Below are 20,555 nucleotides of genomic sequence, written 5' to 3' on the forward strand. Positions count from 1 at the left end.
GCATCAAGTGTTTTAAATCTGTTCAAGAGGCGTGTGTGTGATGTAAAGATATCGTCGATGTTTACTAAGAGAAGGTTACTATCAGTGACCAACGAGGCATCAACAATAGGGGATTATATATTTATATGGGAAGTTTGCGAGTGTGATACACATATCATTTTTGGTAGGAAAGAGATGGTTAAGTTAGTATTTTTACTAAATGTTGTTCAGAACAGGATATTTTAAGAACATTGAAAAGTGCCACAAAGCAGCAGCCGGGAAGAACTCTTTTGATTACTATTTTTTCACACAATAAATCATTCTAAAGCAGGTAAAACGATGATTTATTTATATTCTCATCTATGACATGAAATCAAACAGAATAATATCGTCCTTATGGTGTCTACGGTAATCTAAAACCCACATGAAATGCTGATATACGAATGTAGTATAGTAACCCGACACTTTTTCAAAATTTGAATATCGAAAAGGAAAAAGGAAACAACTTGTGTCTGGTAGTAGTTTAGTTTGACTTCTTTTAAATCGGATATATATGTTTAGAATTTAAAAATGTTATGTAAGAAGTTGATTTGAATCGGTGATTATGAATTTGACAGCTAATGTCCTTTTAACGTGAAGACGGAAGTCATTTAAAAATGTTTAAATTACTAGATAAATATTTTTTTTCAAAGACGATAGTTGAGTTTGTCTACTTACAAATCTATATCCATATCATTTCAATTCTGTGGTAACGACAGTTTCTCTATAATCTATAAATTAACATTTATAGACTTTAATGAAAATCCACTTACCAGCAACAAATCGTATATGAACGTAAATTACCTGAACCAAAAAATCCCCAATAGTATTGTTATTGATTTTTAGCAGGTTTTTACACGAAATTTGCATGTAATACTTATAAAAGATATAAATAGAAATTGATATATATATATATATATATATATATATACACTGTATTACGTAAGTTGTAATCAATGCCTTTTATATTTTGATTTCGAGATAAGATAAATAAATATAGTTTGGCTGTTATCTATATATATGTTGTGTATAAATCGTAATGTTACTTAAATTATAATGTGTACAGATTTGTTTGTACAAGTTATCAGTGTTTTATGAATTACTTAACACGAATAGATCATGTAGATTGAAATAAACAATTAATTTCCCCATAGGCGACCATGGTAGCCTTTTTCGAGATACAGACTTTAGAAAGTTGATTTTTTTAACGAAACCTTGTTAGAATCAAAGAAAAGTTATTAGGACAGTATTTTTTTGTCCCAAAAATATAGGGTCGCGTTGCTTTTCTTAGCGTATTTTGTACTTATCTCCCATGCCTATCAATTTTGCCCTTTAAAATACGTGTCTTGTCCTAGCGTTGAAAAGTCATCTCAGTGCCTTTAGGGCTACGGAATAATTTTTATTTTGCCTTTTGTATAAAGCAGAGTGCACGAAGTCTCTAAAAATAAAAAAATTATGGGCGCACATATCGACCAATCAGGATTAGCCATACTCTTAATTCTGAATACCATGTTAATGCTCATAAAATGGCTGCGCCCATAATATCTAATGGTGTATTGTAACCTGTAAGCACACAGACTTTGTTAAGCATGTTTGTATCATATTTCCTTGATTACATGATACAGTCTAATAATGATCATTGATACAAAAACATTAGAAGAATACAAAAAGACATTTTATGGATATAATTTTAGTATAAGGGAAAAAATAAAATTAGAATTTAAACCATTCAGATGTCCTTATTTTCAGTATGAGGACAACACAAATGGCACTAAATGTTAGGTTGAAGTATAAACATTTGAATTTACGATATTAAACTAATATATTTAAAAAAAAAATGAACTTGTATCACCTGTTGCAAAAAGGTCTGAGTCAATAAACTTATAACTTGTACAAAACCCCTGTACAAATTGTGATTTGTACAAACTAACATCTTGTACACTACATGTATATATATGTATATTATAGAATCGTTTTCATAACATTGTGGACGAGAACATGTTAAGGGGGCTTGAGTTTCCCATTGACTGGGTTACATTATGCGAACGATGGTCTGTAAAGCCCACTTATCGTGTCGTACTTATTATAGGCAAATAGACCAAGGTAGAATAATGATTTGTAAAAAATGTCATTCAAAAAATCAGAATGTGAATATATATGTTCAAACTCTTTTAGGTCATTTTTTAGTAGCAATAAACAAAAAAACTATGTTAATTGGACATGCTTTGATACTATATATGCCCTTGAATTTTTACTAGATAACATTTTTGTTCGCTTTGGAGATTCCGTATATCGTCAGATTATCGGAATTCCAATGGGGACTAACTGTGCACCACTTATTGCGGACCTGTTTTTGTATTGTTATGAGTTACAATTTATGACAAGAATAAGCAAAGACCCATCGAAACAACATCTGATAAACAAATTTAATAATACTTTTAGATATTTGGATGATATTTTGGCTCTCAATAATGACGACTTCAGTATGTATATTAATGAAATTTATCCTGTTGAACTTACTTTAAATAAAGCTAATACTAACAATGACCACTGCCCTTTTCTTGATCTTGATATCTATATCACTAATGGAAAGCTGAATACTAAAATTTATGATAAAAGGGATGATTTTTCATTTCCTATCGTTAATTATCCGTTTTTAGATGGTGACGTTCCCTTGTCACCATCTTACGGTGTTTATATATCTCAACTTGTACGATTCGCTCGTGTATGTAACAATGTTTTCGATTTTAACGAGAGAAATTTATGTATTACTGAAAAATTATTACACCAGGGTTTTCGATATCACAAACTAGTCAAAACATTTACTAAATTTTATCATCGGTATAAAGACATCATTCGTAAATATAGCTCAACATGCAGACTTCTAATACGTTCAGGTATTTCACATCCAATTTTTTATGGTAATATTCTTTATAAAGCACAAAGGTGTCAGTATTCACCTCAGAAACTTACAAAACCTTTGAATAGACTTATTAAGAAGGGATATAATTACGATACTGTTGTCAAGTCATTAAAGATTGCATATTTTGGCGTTAATATTGAGTCACTGATAAGGTCTTTGCATCGGAACTAAACACATTTATTCTAAAATACAGTTGTTGGCATGACACGGGTTATGTTCTTCTCATATATGTTATGATGGTATGATACTAAACCCCTAACGGGAAGGATTGTGCCTGATGTTCATATGATGAAATCATAATCTTTCAGTCAGTTTAATTGAAGTCTGGAGCTGGCATGTCAGTTAACTGCTAGTAGTCTGTTGTTATTTATGTATTATTGTCATTTTGTTTATTTTCTTTGGTTACATCTTCTGACATCAGACTCAGATTTCTCTTGAACTGAATTTTAATGTGCGTATTGTTATGCGTTTACTTTACTACATTGGTTAGAGGTATAGGGGGAGGGTTGAGATCTCACAAACATGTTTAACCCCGCCGCATTTTTGCGCCTGTCCCAAGTCAGGAGCCTCTGGCCTTTGTTAGTCTTGTATTATTTTAATTTTAGTTTCTTGTGTACAATTTGGAAATTAGTATGGCGTTCATTATCACTGGACTAGTATATATTTGTTTAAGGGCCAGCTGAAGGACGAATCCGGGTGCGGGAATTTCTCGCTACATTGAAGACCTGTTGGTGACCCTCTGCTGTTGTTGTTTTTTATTTGGTCGGGTTGTTGTCTCTTTGACACATTCCCCATTTCCATTCTCAATTTTATATTATATTTTTCTCAGTAAAAATTGTACTAGTAATTTCTTGTACAGTTGTATTTGTACACGTACTAACTTGTATGATGGCTTTATACAAGTAATAACTTGCATGATGGCTTTATACAAGAAATTACTTGTAAAAAATATTTGTACAAGTAATAACTTTTACAAAATGATAACATGTACACGACATTTAAATTCTCCCTCGCCATGCTCGTCCGAATTTAAAACATTTACTAAATCCTTGATATAATAAATAAAACAAAACTCTATGTATAGGTTTAGTTGCTCGCATTAACCTTTCTCTTTCCCAGACCTCAATTTAACTGATTGAAAGATTATGTCTTCATCATATGAATATCAGACACAATCCTTCCTGTTAGGAGTTTAGTATTATACCATCATATACAGTTTTTGCATTATAATGTACGAACTGGTGATATGTTATGCCGGTTTATATATAGACAACTATCAAGAACACCCTATGTTGTATGTAAGATAAGTGGTGGGTTCGAATCGAATATTATACGATCAAGTTAAAGTGTAGAAATTTCTTCTATTTTTGTGTGATGTGTTTGTCAAATCTGATTCTTACAATGAAGTAAACATTTTTATAGGCGCCATATTCTGAATTGTCCACATTTTTGGGGTGTAAATGGCTTTTTGTAAGGATATACAGAAAATTTGGCTCATCACAAAGCGTTTCCTCCAAATTTCTCTCTATTTTTACACAAATAGCAAACATTCATTTCTCTCACCTCTGAGGAACCTGATTTTTAGGTTTATAAGAGTGTAACTGTAATGTCAAATATACGCTGAAACCTGAGTTACTATCTTTTATTGCAGACCTACAGAGAGGGTAAAAAACTGAAAATATACAAAAATGAAATCTAATAATAAGAATGTTCACTATTAACAATGTTCACAAAATAACAGTACAATTAGTATTAACAATGTTCTCCAAACATTGAAAAATATGTCAATTTTATTAAACAACAAAAAATGATCAAAAAGTGTCATAAAATTACATCTTGAGTAACAAATAACAAAATTATAACACCAAAAGCGTTCCATACACAGACTGTTTTAAGAAAAAACGTACGCCGAAATATATGGTTCTAATGGCGTTCCATACAAAAAGTATTTTGACAAACTGATAGAGTGATATCAATAATCGTGAATTAATTAAGAAGCTTAAATTGAATAGGACTTATGTATAATAAATGCAGGAATAAAAATAGCCATCATATAAATATCGGAATGCTTTATTTAACATGTAACATACAAAATAAGTGTGACGTGAGATATGACTCCCGGGAATCGTTTGAAATCACAATTTAATACAAAAGGACTGACCTTAGACTTTCAATATCACTGTGTCTAAACCACACCGGCAAAATTTGCTCGGACTCGATGGTATCTAACATCCGGCACAATGACGGAACACTAATAGACAAAAGAAAGGTAGGTTTCTCCTTATTTTTTAATTTTTTTTTATGATATCGAAGAATATATATACATATACAACTATTTTCTATTGTGAGATGCAATATTTTCTACAACCGTTCTATATTAACGGAGAAATAAGTCAAAATGCATGTCAAAATGACGAATTGAGTGAACCTTGCCTCGAAATTGTTTAATTTCTCGTTAAATTGTTCACATTGTACGGAAAGAAAGGTACGGGAAGATAGATATTGACACGGAGATTGCAAATTTAGTTATTATGAGCATCTCCATAATTGTACCTCTGTGTATGGAACGAAAGAAATGGGTCATGTCAAAATGGAACTGGCCGGTTTCGTCAATGTATACAACCCGGTTTCGTCATAGATTTCAAAATGCATAACCCGGTTTGGTCAAATAAAAAAAATCATAATCGCATTACATTATAATTGATTATTTTAACTTCAACGTTCAAAAGGAGTTTTGTGGGTCGTTGGAAAACAAGTTCGTTCACCGGACAACGGCTTATTATTTATATGAATCTCAGATTCAAATAAATAATAAGCAAAAACTTGAATTCCTACTCTTATAGAACACAAATATTTTAATTTACTTTGCATTCCGAAATTTTTTAACAGCATATTGAGATTAAGCTCTCTTAATATGCGTTTTCTATATGAGTTATGGGAAAATATGTTGAACATGTTTAAACTTGAAATTAAAGTTTACGGTCTTAAAAATCGAAACACAAAATTGATATGTAATTTTCTCGCACAAAAGGATGGACACCTTTATAAGTAATCTAATCGTTCTATGTATGTAATCTTTTCTACAATCGTTAAAAAAAAATCTTCTTAAGGATAAACGTTGATAATAAGACAACTGTATTTGCATGCATAATCGACATAGAAAATGAATGTAGGATTTATACAACTACCATGCATTAAAATATTTTTTTTCATCCCTTATTGTAACTATACTGCTATGTACAAATTAGTATAATAGTCTCAGGTCATCGACAAAATTCAATTATAATTATTTTGTTAACATTACTAAAAAAAAACCGAGTCTGTACTGTCGCCGTTGTGTTATGATGATCGTACACTGACGTTGGTCAATATATTTTGACAATATATACGGACAGACGGATTCAGTTTATTTCAAAGTGGACGTAATTCGAACAATTTTTACATACCGCCGAGCGTAGCGAGTAGAACAATATTTTGATTATTTTTTTGCCCGACCATAGAGCAGAAAACAGCCGAAGGCCACAATGGGTCTTCGATGAAGCTAGAAACTCCCGCATCCGGTGGCGTCCTTTAGCTGGCCCCTTAATCATTAGTTTTAACTAATGGGATCATCCTCTTGAAATAAAGATTATTTATTTATTTATTTATTTATTTATTTAATAAATATTTATACTAGTTCAGTGATAATGGACTTTATAGTAAACTCTGAATACATGTATATTTATTATATTTAAGGGATAATTTTAACTACGATACAAGTTTTGGCACACATCGCGCATTTACTATACAGGCTCTGTCATCGGACGAGTTAAGGTTTTTTCATCATTTTTTTTTATTTGTACTTTTGTTGTACTGTTTGTGTCTTCGACAACACACTGACTCAGTCCATTCCCGAATCACACGCTTGTAATTACATGGTTGTCTTTGGTTGCTTTATACCATATGCGTTTTGAACATAAAATAGGCAGGTAATTTTCTTGTTTGAATTGTTTTACATTTATAATTTAGGGCCCTGTTATAGCTTGCTTTCATGCAGTTTGTGTGTCTTTCTCATTGTTTAAGGCATACGCTGACCTAAACTTGATTATTTCAACATAATTTTTGTGTCTAAAAGAAAGTTGTCTCATTGTCAATGTTTATGGGATAAGTGGTTACCGTCACTTCTTCTTAATAAGACCTAGATATAAATGACGGTCATGTTTTGCAAACCAACTTTTATTCACATTGAAAATACAAAACTGTCAGATATTGTTTTCGAAAGTTATCTTGAAGTTTCAATTGAATTTAAACTGTACAAAAAATGAATTTGAACTGTAAAAATAATGTGAAAAACATGCCTATGAAAATAAACAGACGGGGAGAAAGTTACAAATCTCACTCCTATGTTATGGATGCTTAAGTGTGAAAACTCGCTTTAGTGCGTAAGTAACACAGTATATATAGTACCAGAAAATCTGGCAGGACTGCATGCATGATTAATTTGTGCAGAACAGTATAGACTATAGTCGGTTTGGGACTGTTCGTCAATGATTGAATGCATAAATGTATTAATGAGTGATAGTAAATATTGTAAACTAAGTGTATATAATATAGTATAGTAAATTAAAATTATGGCACAATCAAAACACATCCTTTTATTTTTCATCTTTACATACTACTATTATAAACAAAGAAAATATAATAATGTTACAAAATAATTAGATACCAGTGTTTGCTATTCAGTATTTATATTCCATTTAAAATAAGTTTGAAGTTAAGTGAAATAAGGGATACGCCTTTCATTAGGAAAATGTGTATTATCATAATTAACTATGTCCAAAAGTGCCCGTTTAAAATAGATTTTAACACGCCAAGTTTACTTTACAATAAATATATATTTAAATTCTCGAAAGACAATGTTCAGATCCGTGCCAAAGTTTCTTTTCATAAATTGTTTGTTAAAAAAAAAAAAAAAACCGGGTGATATATATAGACGAAACCGGGTGATTGTGTAGTAACAACATTGACGAAACCGGCCAGTTCCATTTTGACATAACCTATTTCTTTCGTTCCATACACAGAGATACAATTATGGAGATGTTCATAATAACTAAATTTGCAATCTCCGTGTCAATATCTATCTTACCGTACCTTTCTTTCCGTACAATGTGAACAATTTAACGAGAAATTAAACAATTTCGAGGCAAGGTTCACTCAATTCGTCATTTTAACATGCATTTTGACTTATTTCTCCGTTAATATAGAACGGTTGTAGAAAATATTGCATCTCACAATAGAAAATAGTTGTATATGTATATATATTCTTCGATATCATAAAAAAAATAAAAAAATAAGGAGAAATCTACCTTTCTTTTGTCTATTGGTGTTCCGTCATTGTGCCGGATGTTAGATACCATCAAGTCCGAGCAAATTTTGCCGGTGTGGTTTAGACACAGTGAATATGTATATCGGACATAAAGATAAAGGTTATAAACTACAGTTTAACAAACAACTCACCCTGTGGAGGGTTGAATACCATAGACAAGTTTGTTTGCCTTTGCGGCCTTTGCCGTTTGGCGAACATTAAAATAAAATTCGACCTATAGTCACCGTCACGTAAAATTGGCACCATGTTCGTAAAAAAAAAATATCAGCCGCGTTTACTCAAGATGATATTTTTCATTTAGCGGAAGTAAAATCCTGTACAAATATCCACTACTGTCCTACCTTTTATTGTGTTTGGACTGTATAATCCTGACCTTCACATTTTCAAGATTATTTACATTGTAATACCGCCATCTTGGTTTCTATGAGGATCCCTTTCATAACATTGGTTACTCTCCGGTAATATCATTGCCATTGATGATTCAATTTCCGCGCTTTTTACGTAAAGATGACGAAAAGCTCCGAGAGACACAAGAAAATGGAGAACACGTGGAACTCGACGGCAACATTTCCGGTAATAACAATGTCGGATTCCACCATACAAAATAATCTTGGATTATGTGAATGTCAGGATTATACAGTGCAAACACAATAAAAGGTAGGACAGTAGTGGATATTTGGACAGTATTTTCTTCCCCTAATTGAAAAACATGATCTTTAGTAAACGCGGTCGATATTTAAGAAAATTTTGACAAAAAACATGGTGCCAATTTTACGTGACGGCGACTATAATGACCTAATGACGGACAGATCCGTAATTTTTGGAGTGTGTCATTTCAAACTGAAATCACCAATTCATAAACAAATTTGAAAATAACATGAACAAATTATCAATGAAAATTGTAATTACTGTTATAAAATGTTCTAACTATTTGAAGATTCAACGAGTTATAATTATAATCATTAGTCTATTTCACTTTCTTTTAGTTCCACATGCTCTACCAACATTACTGGGTTGTTGATTGGTCTAACATAACTAACTGCTTTTCCATCACGCACAACACGATTTTGAACTTTTCTGACTTTCTGATCACCAATAGGGAATGTCTTTTCAACAATTGCAACTGGCCAATTGTTGCGAGCACATTCATGATCTCTTAAAAGTTCTAAATCGCCTTCCTTCATATTACTGTTTTCACAGGTCCATTTTTGTCGAGTTTTTAGACGGTTTAAATATTCATTACAGCAGTTCCAAAACTCTTCTGCTAGAAACTGAGTGTGCTTCCATTGAGATTTCAACATGTCTTTATTTCCGAATGATGGAAAAGAAACATTGTACTGATTTGTTTTATACGTGAGAAGCATTGCTGGACAAAGAACACATGGTGATTCTAGGTCAGTTGACACTGGGACCAAGGGTCTTGCATTTACAATTGCTGTTACCTCCAATAACAGGATATAAAGAACTTCATAAGTAAGAGTTTTTGAACCTTCTCGCAGTAACATTGAATCTAAAATCTTTCGTGAAACACCAAACATCCTTTCCCACACTCCTCCCATGTGGGAAGCGTGTGGAGGATTAAATTGTCACAAGACGTCGTTGTTTTGAGAGAAAACTTTTTACAGAGTCTTTTTTTCAACAAATTCAGTGATCATATTTAACTCTTTTTCACTGCCAACAAAATGTGTTCCCCTATCCGAACGGAACTGTTTAACTTCATCCCTTAAGGCAATGAAACGACGCAACGCATTTATAAATGAAGCACTGCTGATCTACTCTATTACTTCTATATGTATTGCTCTACTGACGAGACATGTAAACATAAGTGCCCATCTTTTCTGATTAGCTTGTATCCCACGTTTGCGTCTATAAGCTATGGGCCATGGGCCAAAAGTGTCAACACCGACGAATGTAAATGGCTTGATGATGGTTTTAATCTGTCATCAGGCAAATCTGCCATTTGCTGCCAACCAAAACTACCACGAAGCTTACGACATATCACACATTTATGCAGTACTGAAAAAACTAAACGACGACTGCCTAAAATCCAAAAACCAGCTGTACGGATAGCACCATCTGTGAGGCTTCTGCCTTGATGAGCCACTTTTTCATGGAAGTGTCGAACAACATGAACAACAAGTAATGATATATGGTGGTGTTTTGGTAAGATAATAGGATGCTTTGAAAGATCGGAACAATCTTTGTAATTTCGTAAGCGACCACCAACTCTTAAGGTATCATCAACATCAAGTATGGGCCATAGTTGCGAGAGAGAACTGTTGTTATGTAACTATGTTCCTTGTCTGATACTGTCTATTTTCTCTTTGAACCTCATGAATTATGAATTATTGGGCTTGTTTCAAAACATCTGCTTGTTTGTATGCATCTAAATGTTCATGTTTATTGCTAGTATGCGCTAGATTTCTAACAAGTCGTTTCAATAAGGAAATTGCTCTGACTAGTGTTATCAAATAGTATATGGATGAAGGGACCAGCATTTCTTTATAACATGTCCCTTGGAAATTTAGATAAAGGTCCACATCAGTTGGTTGATGCTGATAGTGACAAGGAGATTTGCCCAGATGTGCAAGTAGCTAAAAAACACAAACTGTAGATCAAAATAATGTGCATAAATTAGGAACACATAGATTCTCAAAGTTTTCAAAATGAAGAACTTTAGCAGTATTAATTCCTCGTCTTGTGATATCTGCCGGATTATTTTCAGTTGAAACATGACTCCATCGTTTTGGATCACAAGAGACTCGAATTCGTCGCACTCGATTTCCAACGTATACATGAAACCTCTTTGACTCATTTGTCAAGTAACCTCTTTTGTTGTCTGAGTAAAAGTACATTTTACTTTTATCTATACCCAAATGCTCTTTGACAAGATCAGATAATTATGCGGCAAGAACAGAGGCGCACAGTTCTAATCGAGGAATAGTATTCCCATGTGAAGGCGCAACCTTCGCCTTTCCCAATAAAAAACTAACCGTTACATGGTGTGAGTCAATTAATTTCAAATAAACCACCGCACCTATTGCCTTTTTTGAAGCATCACAAAAGATATGAACTTCTTTGTTCGAAGCTTCTGCATAGGAGATGTCACTATACATACGTGGAATACAGCATTGCTCAAGATCAGGTAACGTATTAATCCACTGTTTCAATGGATGTAGGTAAGTATCAGGTAATGGGTCATCTCATTCAGTGTGTCCTTGTGAAGTCCTACCACGAACTGAAACAGGGGCTGAAAAGCCAATTGGAGCAAAAAGAGAGTTGATCGTTGATAATACACCACGCTTGCTAAATGGCTTGATGTCATGTGCTACTTGAAAGGTAAAACAGTCAGTGTTAATATCCCAAGCCATACCTAGGCTTCTTTGCAAAGGTAAACATTCATTTTCAAATTTCAGATCTTTGAGATTCTTAGCCAGATCATTAACGGGAAACTGGCTTAACAAATATTTGCTATTTGAGGCTATTTTATGTAACCTTAGATTACCACCACTTGACAATGCACTTTGTGTTCTCTTTACTAAATCAACAGCTGTCTCAACATTTTGACACGACAATAGACCATCGTCAACGTAAAAGTTGCGGTCTACAAAATCCTTCACATCTTGATCAGCAGTTTCAGCAGATTTCCTAAGTCTATAAGTTGCCACTGTCGGTGAGGGACTGCTGCCAAATACGTGAACAGTCATACGATAATCAATCAATGGTTTTTCAATGTCATTTTAAGTATGCCAAATGAAACGAAGGTAATTACGTTGCTCTACACTGACTTTGAAATTATAGAACATTCGTTCGACGTCGGCAGTTACTGCTTTTTTTGAAAACGAAGCAAAATCCGTAACAGGCGGTTCGTGAGGTCTGGTCCCTTTAACAAAACTTTATTTAATGAATGACCATTACACACTGCGGATGCATCAAATACAACTCTGATACTGTCAGGTTTTTTGGTGTGATATATACCAAACATAGGTAAGTACCAACATTAAGACGATATAGCCAATGGTGGCGCTTTTTACGGGGCGCCGAATGGGACTCTTGTGGTTTTGTACAAAATTCAATTCTGTCATAACAAAATCATTTTTGTCTTACAAAACTATGTGCTACAGACTTGTTTTGTGAGAACTTCAATTTTGTGATGACAAAATTCATTTGTGTAGACAAAATTCATTTGTGTAGACAAAATTCATTTTTGTCATGACAAAATTCATTTTTGTAGACAAAATTCATATTTGTCATGACAAAAGTCACTTTGTCTAAAAGGTATGCAAATATAAACATATTTGCATACAAAATTGACTTTTGTTACCTGATATGGAAATTAAATCACAAAAGTCAATTGTGTGAGGTAAGATTCAATTTTGTGAGACAAAATTGACTTTTGTGAGACAAAATTAACTTTTGTGAGACAAAATTGACTTTTGTGAGACAAAATTCAATTTTGTCAATTTTGTTGAGACAAAAGTCAATTTTGTTAATTTTGTTGAGACAAAAGTCAATTTTGTCAATTTTGTTGAGACAAAATTCATTTTTGTCAATTTTGTGTAACAAAAGTCGATTTTGTATGCAAATTAGTTCACAGAAACCAAACTAAACTAATTTGAATACAAAATTGACTTTTGTCGCCCAATTTTCAAATTAGGTAACAAAATTCAAGTCTTTGTAACAAAAATGAATTTTGTCATGACAAAAGTGACTTTTGTCCGCTGATAGATAATTTTGTATGACAAAATTTTAAATTTGTAGTATGATACAAATTTTGTTAAACTGAACTTATTTTTGTTGAACAAAAGTCACTTTTGTCCGTACAAAATTGAATTTTGAGTACAAAACCACAAGAGTCCCATTCGGCGCCCCGTACTTTTTCAGCATGACTATTTTCGATGATTTTCTGCATGAATTGTATGACATGTTCTCGTTTTGTAGAATTAATTTTCAAGCTGTAATCAAAAGATTTTGCTCTCTTTAAAGCTAATTGTTTGTTGTTTTCTAATATTGGCCGATGCTCACGGAGGGCAATGGAGCAACCCAACAACCATCTGAATTTTCAACAAAACCTGAATTCTTTTATGTATCGTCTTCGATTGATGCTCCATTTTTTTCATCTTTGTGAGTTGTACGGAAAACGTTCGTATCTATTAGTAATTCATTTTGACAAGGTTTAAGAAGTAGCACGGCCATTACTCTAAATGGTAGTCTTGTTTACATTTACGCAATCTAGAATGCCAGCGGGATGAGTTTTCCCGAGACACACTTCACCAATTATTGCCCACCCTAAAGGCAGCTTCTGTGCATATGGGAGGTTACCTTTGCCAAGACGTTGATCGAGTACTGATATCAAATCTCTTCCTTTCAAAAGATCAAGCTGTGCATGCTTATCGATTTCAGGAATGTAAGGAGCAATGTCTGCAAGATGATGATACTGAATAGCCACATTAGGGGACGCTATTTCCTGTCAATTGTTCGGAATGTCATTACATTCTATGATAGTTGGTAAGTCAAACCCATAAGACCATTTTAAAGCTTCTACCACGTAGTCCCTAGCTAAACGTCCAGATGTTGTGAATTTTCCAGCGCAAGACGACAAAACATATTCAGTTTCAGGTCCATTATCAGAAAACAAATAAAAGAAATTGGAAGTGGCCAATGACCTGTTGCTTTGGTCATCTATTAAATAAAACATCGTACGTGAGTGTTCGGGTTGTCTTTTTGAATACAAATTTACTAGCATTAGTTTTGAACATGACTTCCTTGTGCCAGCTACTTGACCACATATATATGTCGTGTAGTGTACAAGTTATTATTTTGTACAGGTTATTACTTGTACAAACATTTTATACAAGGAATTACTTATATGAAGCCATCATACAGGTTATTACTTGTAAAAAAAACAATTATACAAGTAATTACTAGTACAATTTTTACTAAGAAAAAGATAATAACTTGTACAAATCATTATTCTACATTGGCCTATGTAATGTTCTCAACAAATCGTTTCGTATTAAACAAATAATTTTTGAATAACACCTAAAGATATAAACATTCAAAATGTGTGTACTTTTTGTTTATCAAATATATGAGCAAAACTTTAAAAAAAAAAACAAAAAAAAAAAACAAAAAAAACTAGGGGCTCTAAAGAGCCTGTGTCGCTCACCTTGGTCTATGTGAATATTAAACAATGGACACAGATGGATTCATGACAAAATTGTGTTTTGGTGATGGTGATGTGTTTGTAGATATTACTTTACTAAACATTCTTGCTGCTTACAATTATCTCTATCTATAACCGTTACAGTACTTTCTGTGGAAAATGTTATTGAAAATCTTCAAATTTTAAGAAAATTGTTAAAAATTGACTATGAAGGGCAATAACTCCTTAGGTGGTCAATTGACTATTTTGGTCATACTGACTTATTTTTAGTTCTTACTTTGCTGTACTTTATTGCTGTTTACAGTTTATCTTTATCTATAATAATATTCAAGATAATAACAAAAAAACAGCAAAATTTCCTCAAAATTAACAATTCAGGCGCAGCAACCTAACAACCGATTATCCGATTCATCTGAAAATTCCAGGGCAGATAGATCGTGACCTGATCAACAATTTTACTTCCTGTCAGATTTGCTTTAAATGCTTTAGTTTTTGAGTTATAAGCCAAAAACTGCATTTTACCCCTATGTTCTATTTTTAGCCATGGCGGCCATCTTGGTTGGTTGGCCGGGTCACCGGACACATTTTTTTAACAAGATACCCAAATGATTGTTATGGCCAAATTTGGTTAAATTTGGCCCAGTAGTTTCAGAGGAGAAGATTTTTCTAAAAGATTACTAAGATTTACGAAAAATGGTTTAACATTGACTATAAACGGCAATAACTCCTAAAGTGATCAACTGACCATTTTGGTCATGTTGACTTATTTGTATATCTTACTTTGCTGAAAATTATTGCTGTTTACAGTTTATCTCTATCTATACTAATATTCAAGATAATAACCAAAAACAGCAAAATTTCCATAAAATTACCAATTCAGGGGCAGCAACCCAACAACGGATTGTCCGATTCATCTGAAAATATCAGGGCAGATAGATCTTGACCTGATAAACCATTTTACCCTGTCAGATTTGCTCTAAATGCTTTGGTTTTTGAGTTATAAGCCAAAAACTGCATTTTACCCCCTATGTTCTATTTTTAGCCATGGCGGCCATCTTGGTTGGTTGGGCGCGGCACCGGACACACTTTTTAAGCTAAATACCCCAATGAAGATTGTGGCAAAGTTTGGTTAAATTTGGCCCATAGGTTTCAGAGGAGAAGATTTTTGTAGAAGTTAACGCAGGACGACGACGACGGACGACGGACGCCAAGTGATGAGAAAAGCTCACTTGGCTTATCGGCCAGGTGAGCTAAAAAGAAGTCAAAACTAAAGTGTAAGATTGAAACAAAATAGCATGATCGATGTAATGAACTTTGGCATGACAATAACTCTTTTAATAATTCGACATCCACACACGTAAGGATATTATTTATGTAAGGAAGTAAAATTAAGTTAAAAAAAGACAGCACATCAAAGATATTTCTTACGGCAGTATGTTGTTTTGAATGTAGCAGAAATCGAAAAACTCATTCGCAAATGAGACGAAATTATTTTTTTTGTTGTATAGTTGAATGACTGTATGAATATCAAAAGAGTTGTGCTGGATTCAAACTAGAAACAAAAGTTAGAATCATGATTGGTTTTAATGAGTCGACATCAATCGAAAAGATTCAGAGACAATGTTGGACATACCAGAGAACAATGGGTTTAACGTCATGAACGCAGTACAATTGCTTACTTTTTGTATAGTTTTAGATGTCATGTCATGTCTTGTGCTAACCAATAGGTTTTTTGATTTATCAAGCTTTACTTTTGTTTCCAATATATGATATTACATATGCAACTTTTTATCATGATTTATGTTTGACAATAAATGGTAGAAGGGTTTTATTTTATTCTTGATTTTAACGACTTTGTCACTTTGCACCAGTAGTCTGTATGTGGCAACAAGCTGTTAAGGTGGCACGGTAGTATTTGTATTTCAGAATTTAGGTTGCTCTTTTGTGTACACTACCTAAGTCAATGTATCTGAACATGTAGTGTGATTGGACAATAAATACAGTATCAACTAAACACACTTTCCCAAACTGAGGGAGAATAAGGTGTAGAAAAATATGAAATAATTTTACAAACAGATAAAAATTAATTTTTGAGAATTTTTTAAATTGTGTATTCACTGCATGATAAAAGATCTATAAGCACTAGTGGCCTTAGGTTTCTAAAAATAGGAAAAAATGTAAACGGTCATGATACACATTCAAGTTCGTTTCTGAATAGCAAAATGAAAGTACGTCAGTTTACTGTGAACGTAGAATTGCTTTGTACTTTGCGTCCGTTGTTTGTTTTTAATCTTCTAACATTTAAAAAAAAATATCATTGATACTCAGCTGATAAAAAAGAAAAGAAAAACAAACCCAATATAGATTTTAAAAAACATACGCTGAATGATAAGAATAAATAAAAAAAAGAACGAATAGATAAATACCAAACAATTGACAAAAATTCCCAGACTTACAAACCCAAATAAAGGAGTTTTTGAATAAAACATTCAAAGCAAAAGAAGAAACAAATATAACCCAAATATATTGTGTTGTACAAGTTATTATCTTTTTCTCACCAAATATTGTACAAGTAATTACTGTCACAATTATATTTGTACAAGTAATAACCTGTACAAAATGATAAAATGTACACGACATATATATACCATATGCAGGTGAAGTTGGTTTATTGAAACTTAGATTGAGGGGGGATTGATAATTTCAAAATTAAAATCGTCTCGTTTGTCTTAGATTAATAGCAAAAAAACGTCAAATTGAAGTGCAGCAGTCAACATTGTATCACTACCTTAATCAGTATCTAAACACACAAATATGTCAACAACGAAAACTAAAATCACATAAAGAAAATGCACATAAGCAAAAATGAATAGCTGGAATACAAAAAGTTACCATTAGCACAATAACACAATGACGGGATGTATAAGTACCTATCCACGCTAAATTGATATTAACAAAAATTAACCAAACAGAAAACTTTAAGTTTTCATTAATAAACACGATATGACTTATAAGATAATGTTTTAAGCTGCGATTGGATCATATTGTGACACGTGTTTAATGCTGATCAACAATCTTAGAGACAAATAAAAGCACTATAATTATAAGCATGCATATAAAAAAATCCAAAATAATATATATGCCTAATTTACTGTTTTCAAAAGTATCAATTATTCTAAATAATAAGGATGTTCTTATCCCAGGAAGAAAACCCTAGTCGTATTGGGCACAACTTATTGGAGCTTTTGGTCCTTAGTGCTCTTCAACTTTGTACTTGTTTTGCTCTCGAACTTGTTTCATCTGAGCGTCACTGGTAAGTCTTGTGTGGACGAAACACGCGTCTGGCGTATAAAATTTTAAACCTGGTACCTTTTTTTACCTTTTGTTACCTATTATTCGTGTGTTTCTCTGTCCTATATGTTCTATTATTTATTTGTATTGTAGTCCTGTCATGTAATGTTGTCATTCTAATGTTATATTTAACATTGCAAAAATAGCGGGAGGTTTGGTATGCCATAAAACCAGCTTCAATCCACCATTTTTTTCTTAAAATGTCCTGTATCAAGTCAGGAAAATGGCTATTGTTATATTAAGTTCGTTTCTGTGTGTGTTACATTTTAAAATTGTTTTTCTGTTGTGTCGTAGTTCTCCTCTTATGTTTGATGCGTTTCCCTCAGTTTTAGTTTGTAACCCGGATTTGTATTTTTCTCTATCGATTTATGGATTTTGAACAGCGGTATACTACTGTTGCCTTTATCTTTATAAATCTAATAACAAGACTAAATCAATTTTTCATAACATTTCATTCATTTATAAAATAGGAAATTAATTCTTTATTTTCATACATTTATATTGTTATTGAATTCATATATATAAACATATATGAATTCAATAACAATATAAATCCCGACATGTAAACATATATGAATTCAATAACAATATAAATCCTGACATGTAAACATATATGAATTCAATAACAATATAAATCCCGACATGTGCACGCCCAACCTGATCCCAATTTGTCTATCATCACTATCATAGACCACAACGAGTGTTCGTCAAGGGTCGACAGACTTCCTCGGGAAAGGTTTTGGATAATAAAGCTAAGGACAGTTTCCCCAGAAGGCATAAATGAAAAAAACATAGAACGATTCAATCATTTCCCCTACCATCACGCATTTTCCTACCATCACTTGTTTCCAGTAACTCAAGCTTCCGTATTGTTTTAAAGAAATTGTTCAATATCAAAAACAAATTACCACCAAATTGATTGTTGATAACTTGTATGGCGATCAAAATTATTATTTCAGTTTGACTAACACAATTCAAGATAAAATGCATTTTTGCACCTTACTGATGGCTATAATTCATAATTATAAAATTTATCTAAAAATTGAAGATCCTTTTTGAGTAGTTATTGTAGTGTAAAGCGTTGACATTTGGTATGAAGCGCAAGCACTTTATTCTTAAACTGTGCGCACGATCAACACTTTTACAACCCTAACAATACTATCAGAAGCATTCAATACTTATAATTTCATTTGTTTTTGCTAGGGTCCTTAAAAACGATTTACTTCAAGTTTTCTTTTATTGACTTACACGAGTGCATTTTATTTAGGAAACTGGTATCATCGAGAATTTTACATTTTAAAATGAAGGGTAATTTCAGAATAATGTTGTTATTCAATCAAAATAATGTATTTTTATGAAACATAAGAGAATAATGTTATTAGCGGAATGTACTTCGTCATTGATTCGGCTTTCAAACTGTTATGATTCTAGTGACACTAATGGGTCGTTGTAAATGAAAATCGTCTGAAGAACTTACTTAAAACTAAGTATTCTGAGTATTGTATAAGAGTTCGAAGTATGTCACTTTAACACCTCGTTTAAATTGCCGTTTTTCTTTGACATTTCCTGAATCAAATTAATGATATGATATGATGTGACGGGGTTCAGCAATTTATTTTAAATATTGGTATATAATAGTGTTTTTGCGATAAATTCTCACTGGATTATTTATTTGACAATTCGTTTTTACTAGATTTGTAATTATTACAAATATTGAAGTGGTTTTTTTTATTTGTTTTTATTTTTTTGCTTTGTTTTGTCTTTTTTTGAGGGGTAGGGTTATAAACAATTCAACTAGCAACCAATTAAACATGACATAAATTGAGATAACATTATTCATTTTAAAATCTATATATCATTACATTTAGAATAACATAATATTAAATACATAAACATGAGATGTGATTAACACATAAAGATTCTTTCAAAATGTAAACGATGTATCGCATCATTGTAAATATAACGGAATTTGATGAGACTGTTACCATAGTGAGAGGTTTAGCGCTATCAAACCAGGTTTTATCCACCATTTTCTATATTTAAAAATGCTTGTACCAATTCAGGAGTATGAAAATTCTTGTCCATTCGTTTTTTATGTGTTTTGGTATTTGATTTTGCCATGTGATTATGGACTTTCCGATTAGATTTTCCTCTGAGTTCAGTATGTTTTTTTTGATTTTACATTTTGGTATGTCAAGTTAAAAAAGACAAAAATGAGATATCTCTCGCTGTTGTGTATGCATTCAAATAATACACTGAGATCACTGCAAAATTCGGTATTGTAATTAAAAGCTATCCCACGAGGACGCGATGTGTCAGTGTAAGATCACCCCGATAACTGGAGGCCAGTGGGTGACCTAAAACTGACACACCAAGTCCGAATGGGATAACGTTTTTACATCCCAGCTGTTTTAAATTAGACGAAAAACCATTTACAATACATAAAATCTAGTTTAGAACACCACACAACCATAATAATATACTTTATATATTACTATATGATGTATACCCTTTATGACCCCCGAACACGATGAGTAGATATCAAACAATGTCAACTCGCCCCACTGGCCAATCGGCCCACACTATATCTCCATTTAAAAAAAAAATCGCCCCACTCCAGTTTACCAAATCGCCTCACTTTTGAAAAAGTGTAAAATCAAATTGAACAATTAGTCTGACAACTCACTTATTCACGAAAAGGGTTTAAACCCAGCTGAATAAAGGTCTGCCAA

At 32.6% G+C, this 20,555-nt stretch overlaps 2 protein-coding genes across 2 annotated transcripts; both read right to left on the reverse strand.

Moving 5' to 3' along the window:
* Nucleotides 1-9,268: 9,268 nt before the first annotated feature.
* LOC139515363 (uncharacterized) lies at nt 9,269-9,865 on the reverse strand. The gene has a single exon (XM_071304930.1). The coding sequence runs from the start codon at nt 9,863-9,865 to the stop codon at nt 9,269-9,271; it is 597 nt and encodes a 198-aa protein (XP_071161031.1).
* A 1,644-nt stretch (nt 9,866-11,509) lies between these two features.
* LOC139515364 (uncharacterized) lies at nt 11,510-12,013 on the reverse strand. The gene has a single exon (XM_071304931.1). The coding sequence runs from the start codon at nt 12,011-12,013 to the stop codon at nt 11,510-11,512; it is 504 nt and encodes a 167-aa protein (XP_071161032.1).
* Nucleotides 12,014-20,555: the final 8,542 nt, after the last annotated feature.

This window comes from Mytilus edulis, chromosome 3 (genome assembly GCF_963676685.1).
Source record: "Mytilus edulis chromosome 3, xbMytEdul2.2, whole genome shotgun sequence".
NCBI classification, from domain to species: domain Eukaryota; kingdom Metazoa; phylum Mollusca; class Bivalvia; order Mytilida; family Mytilidae; genus Mytilus; species Mytilus edulis.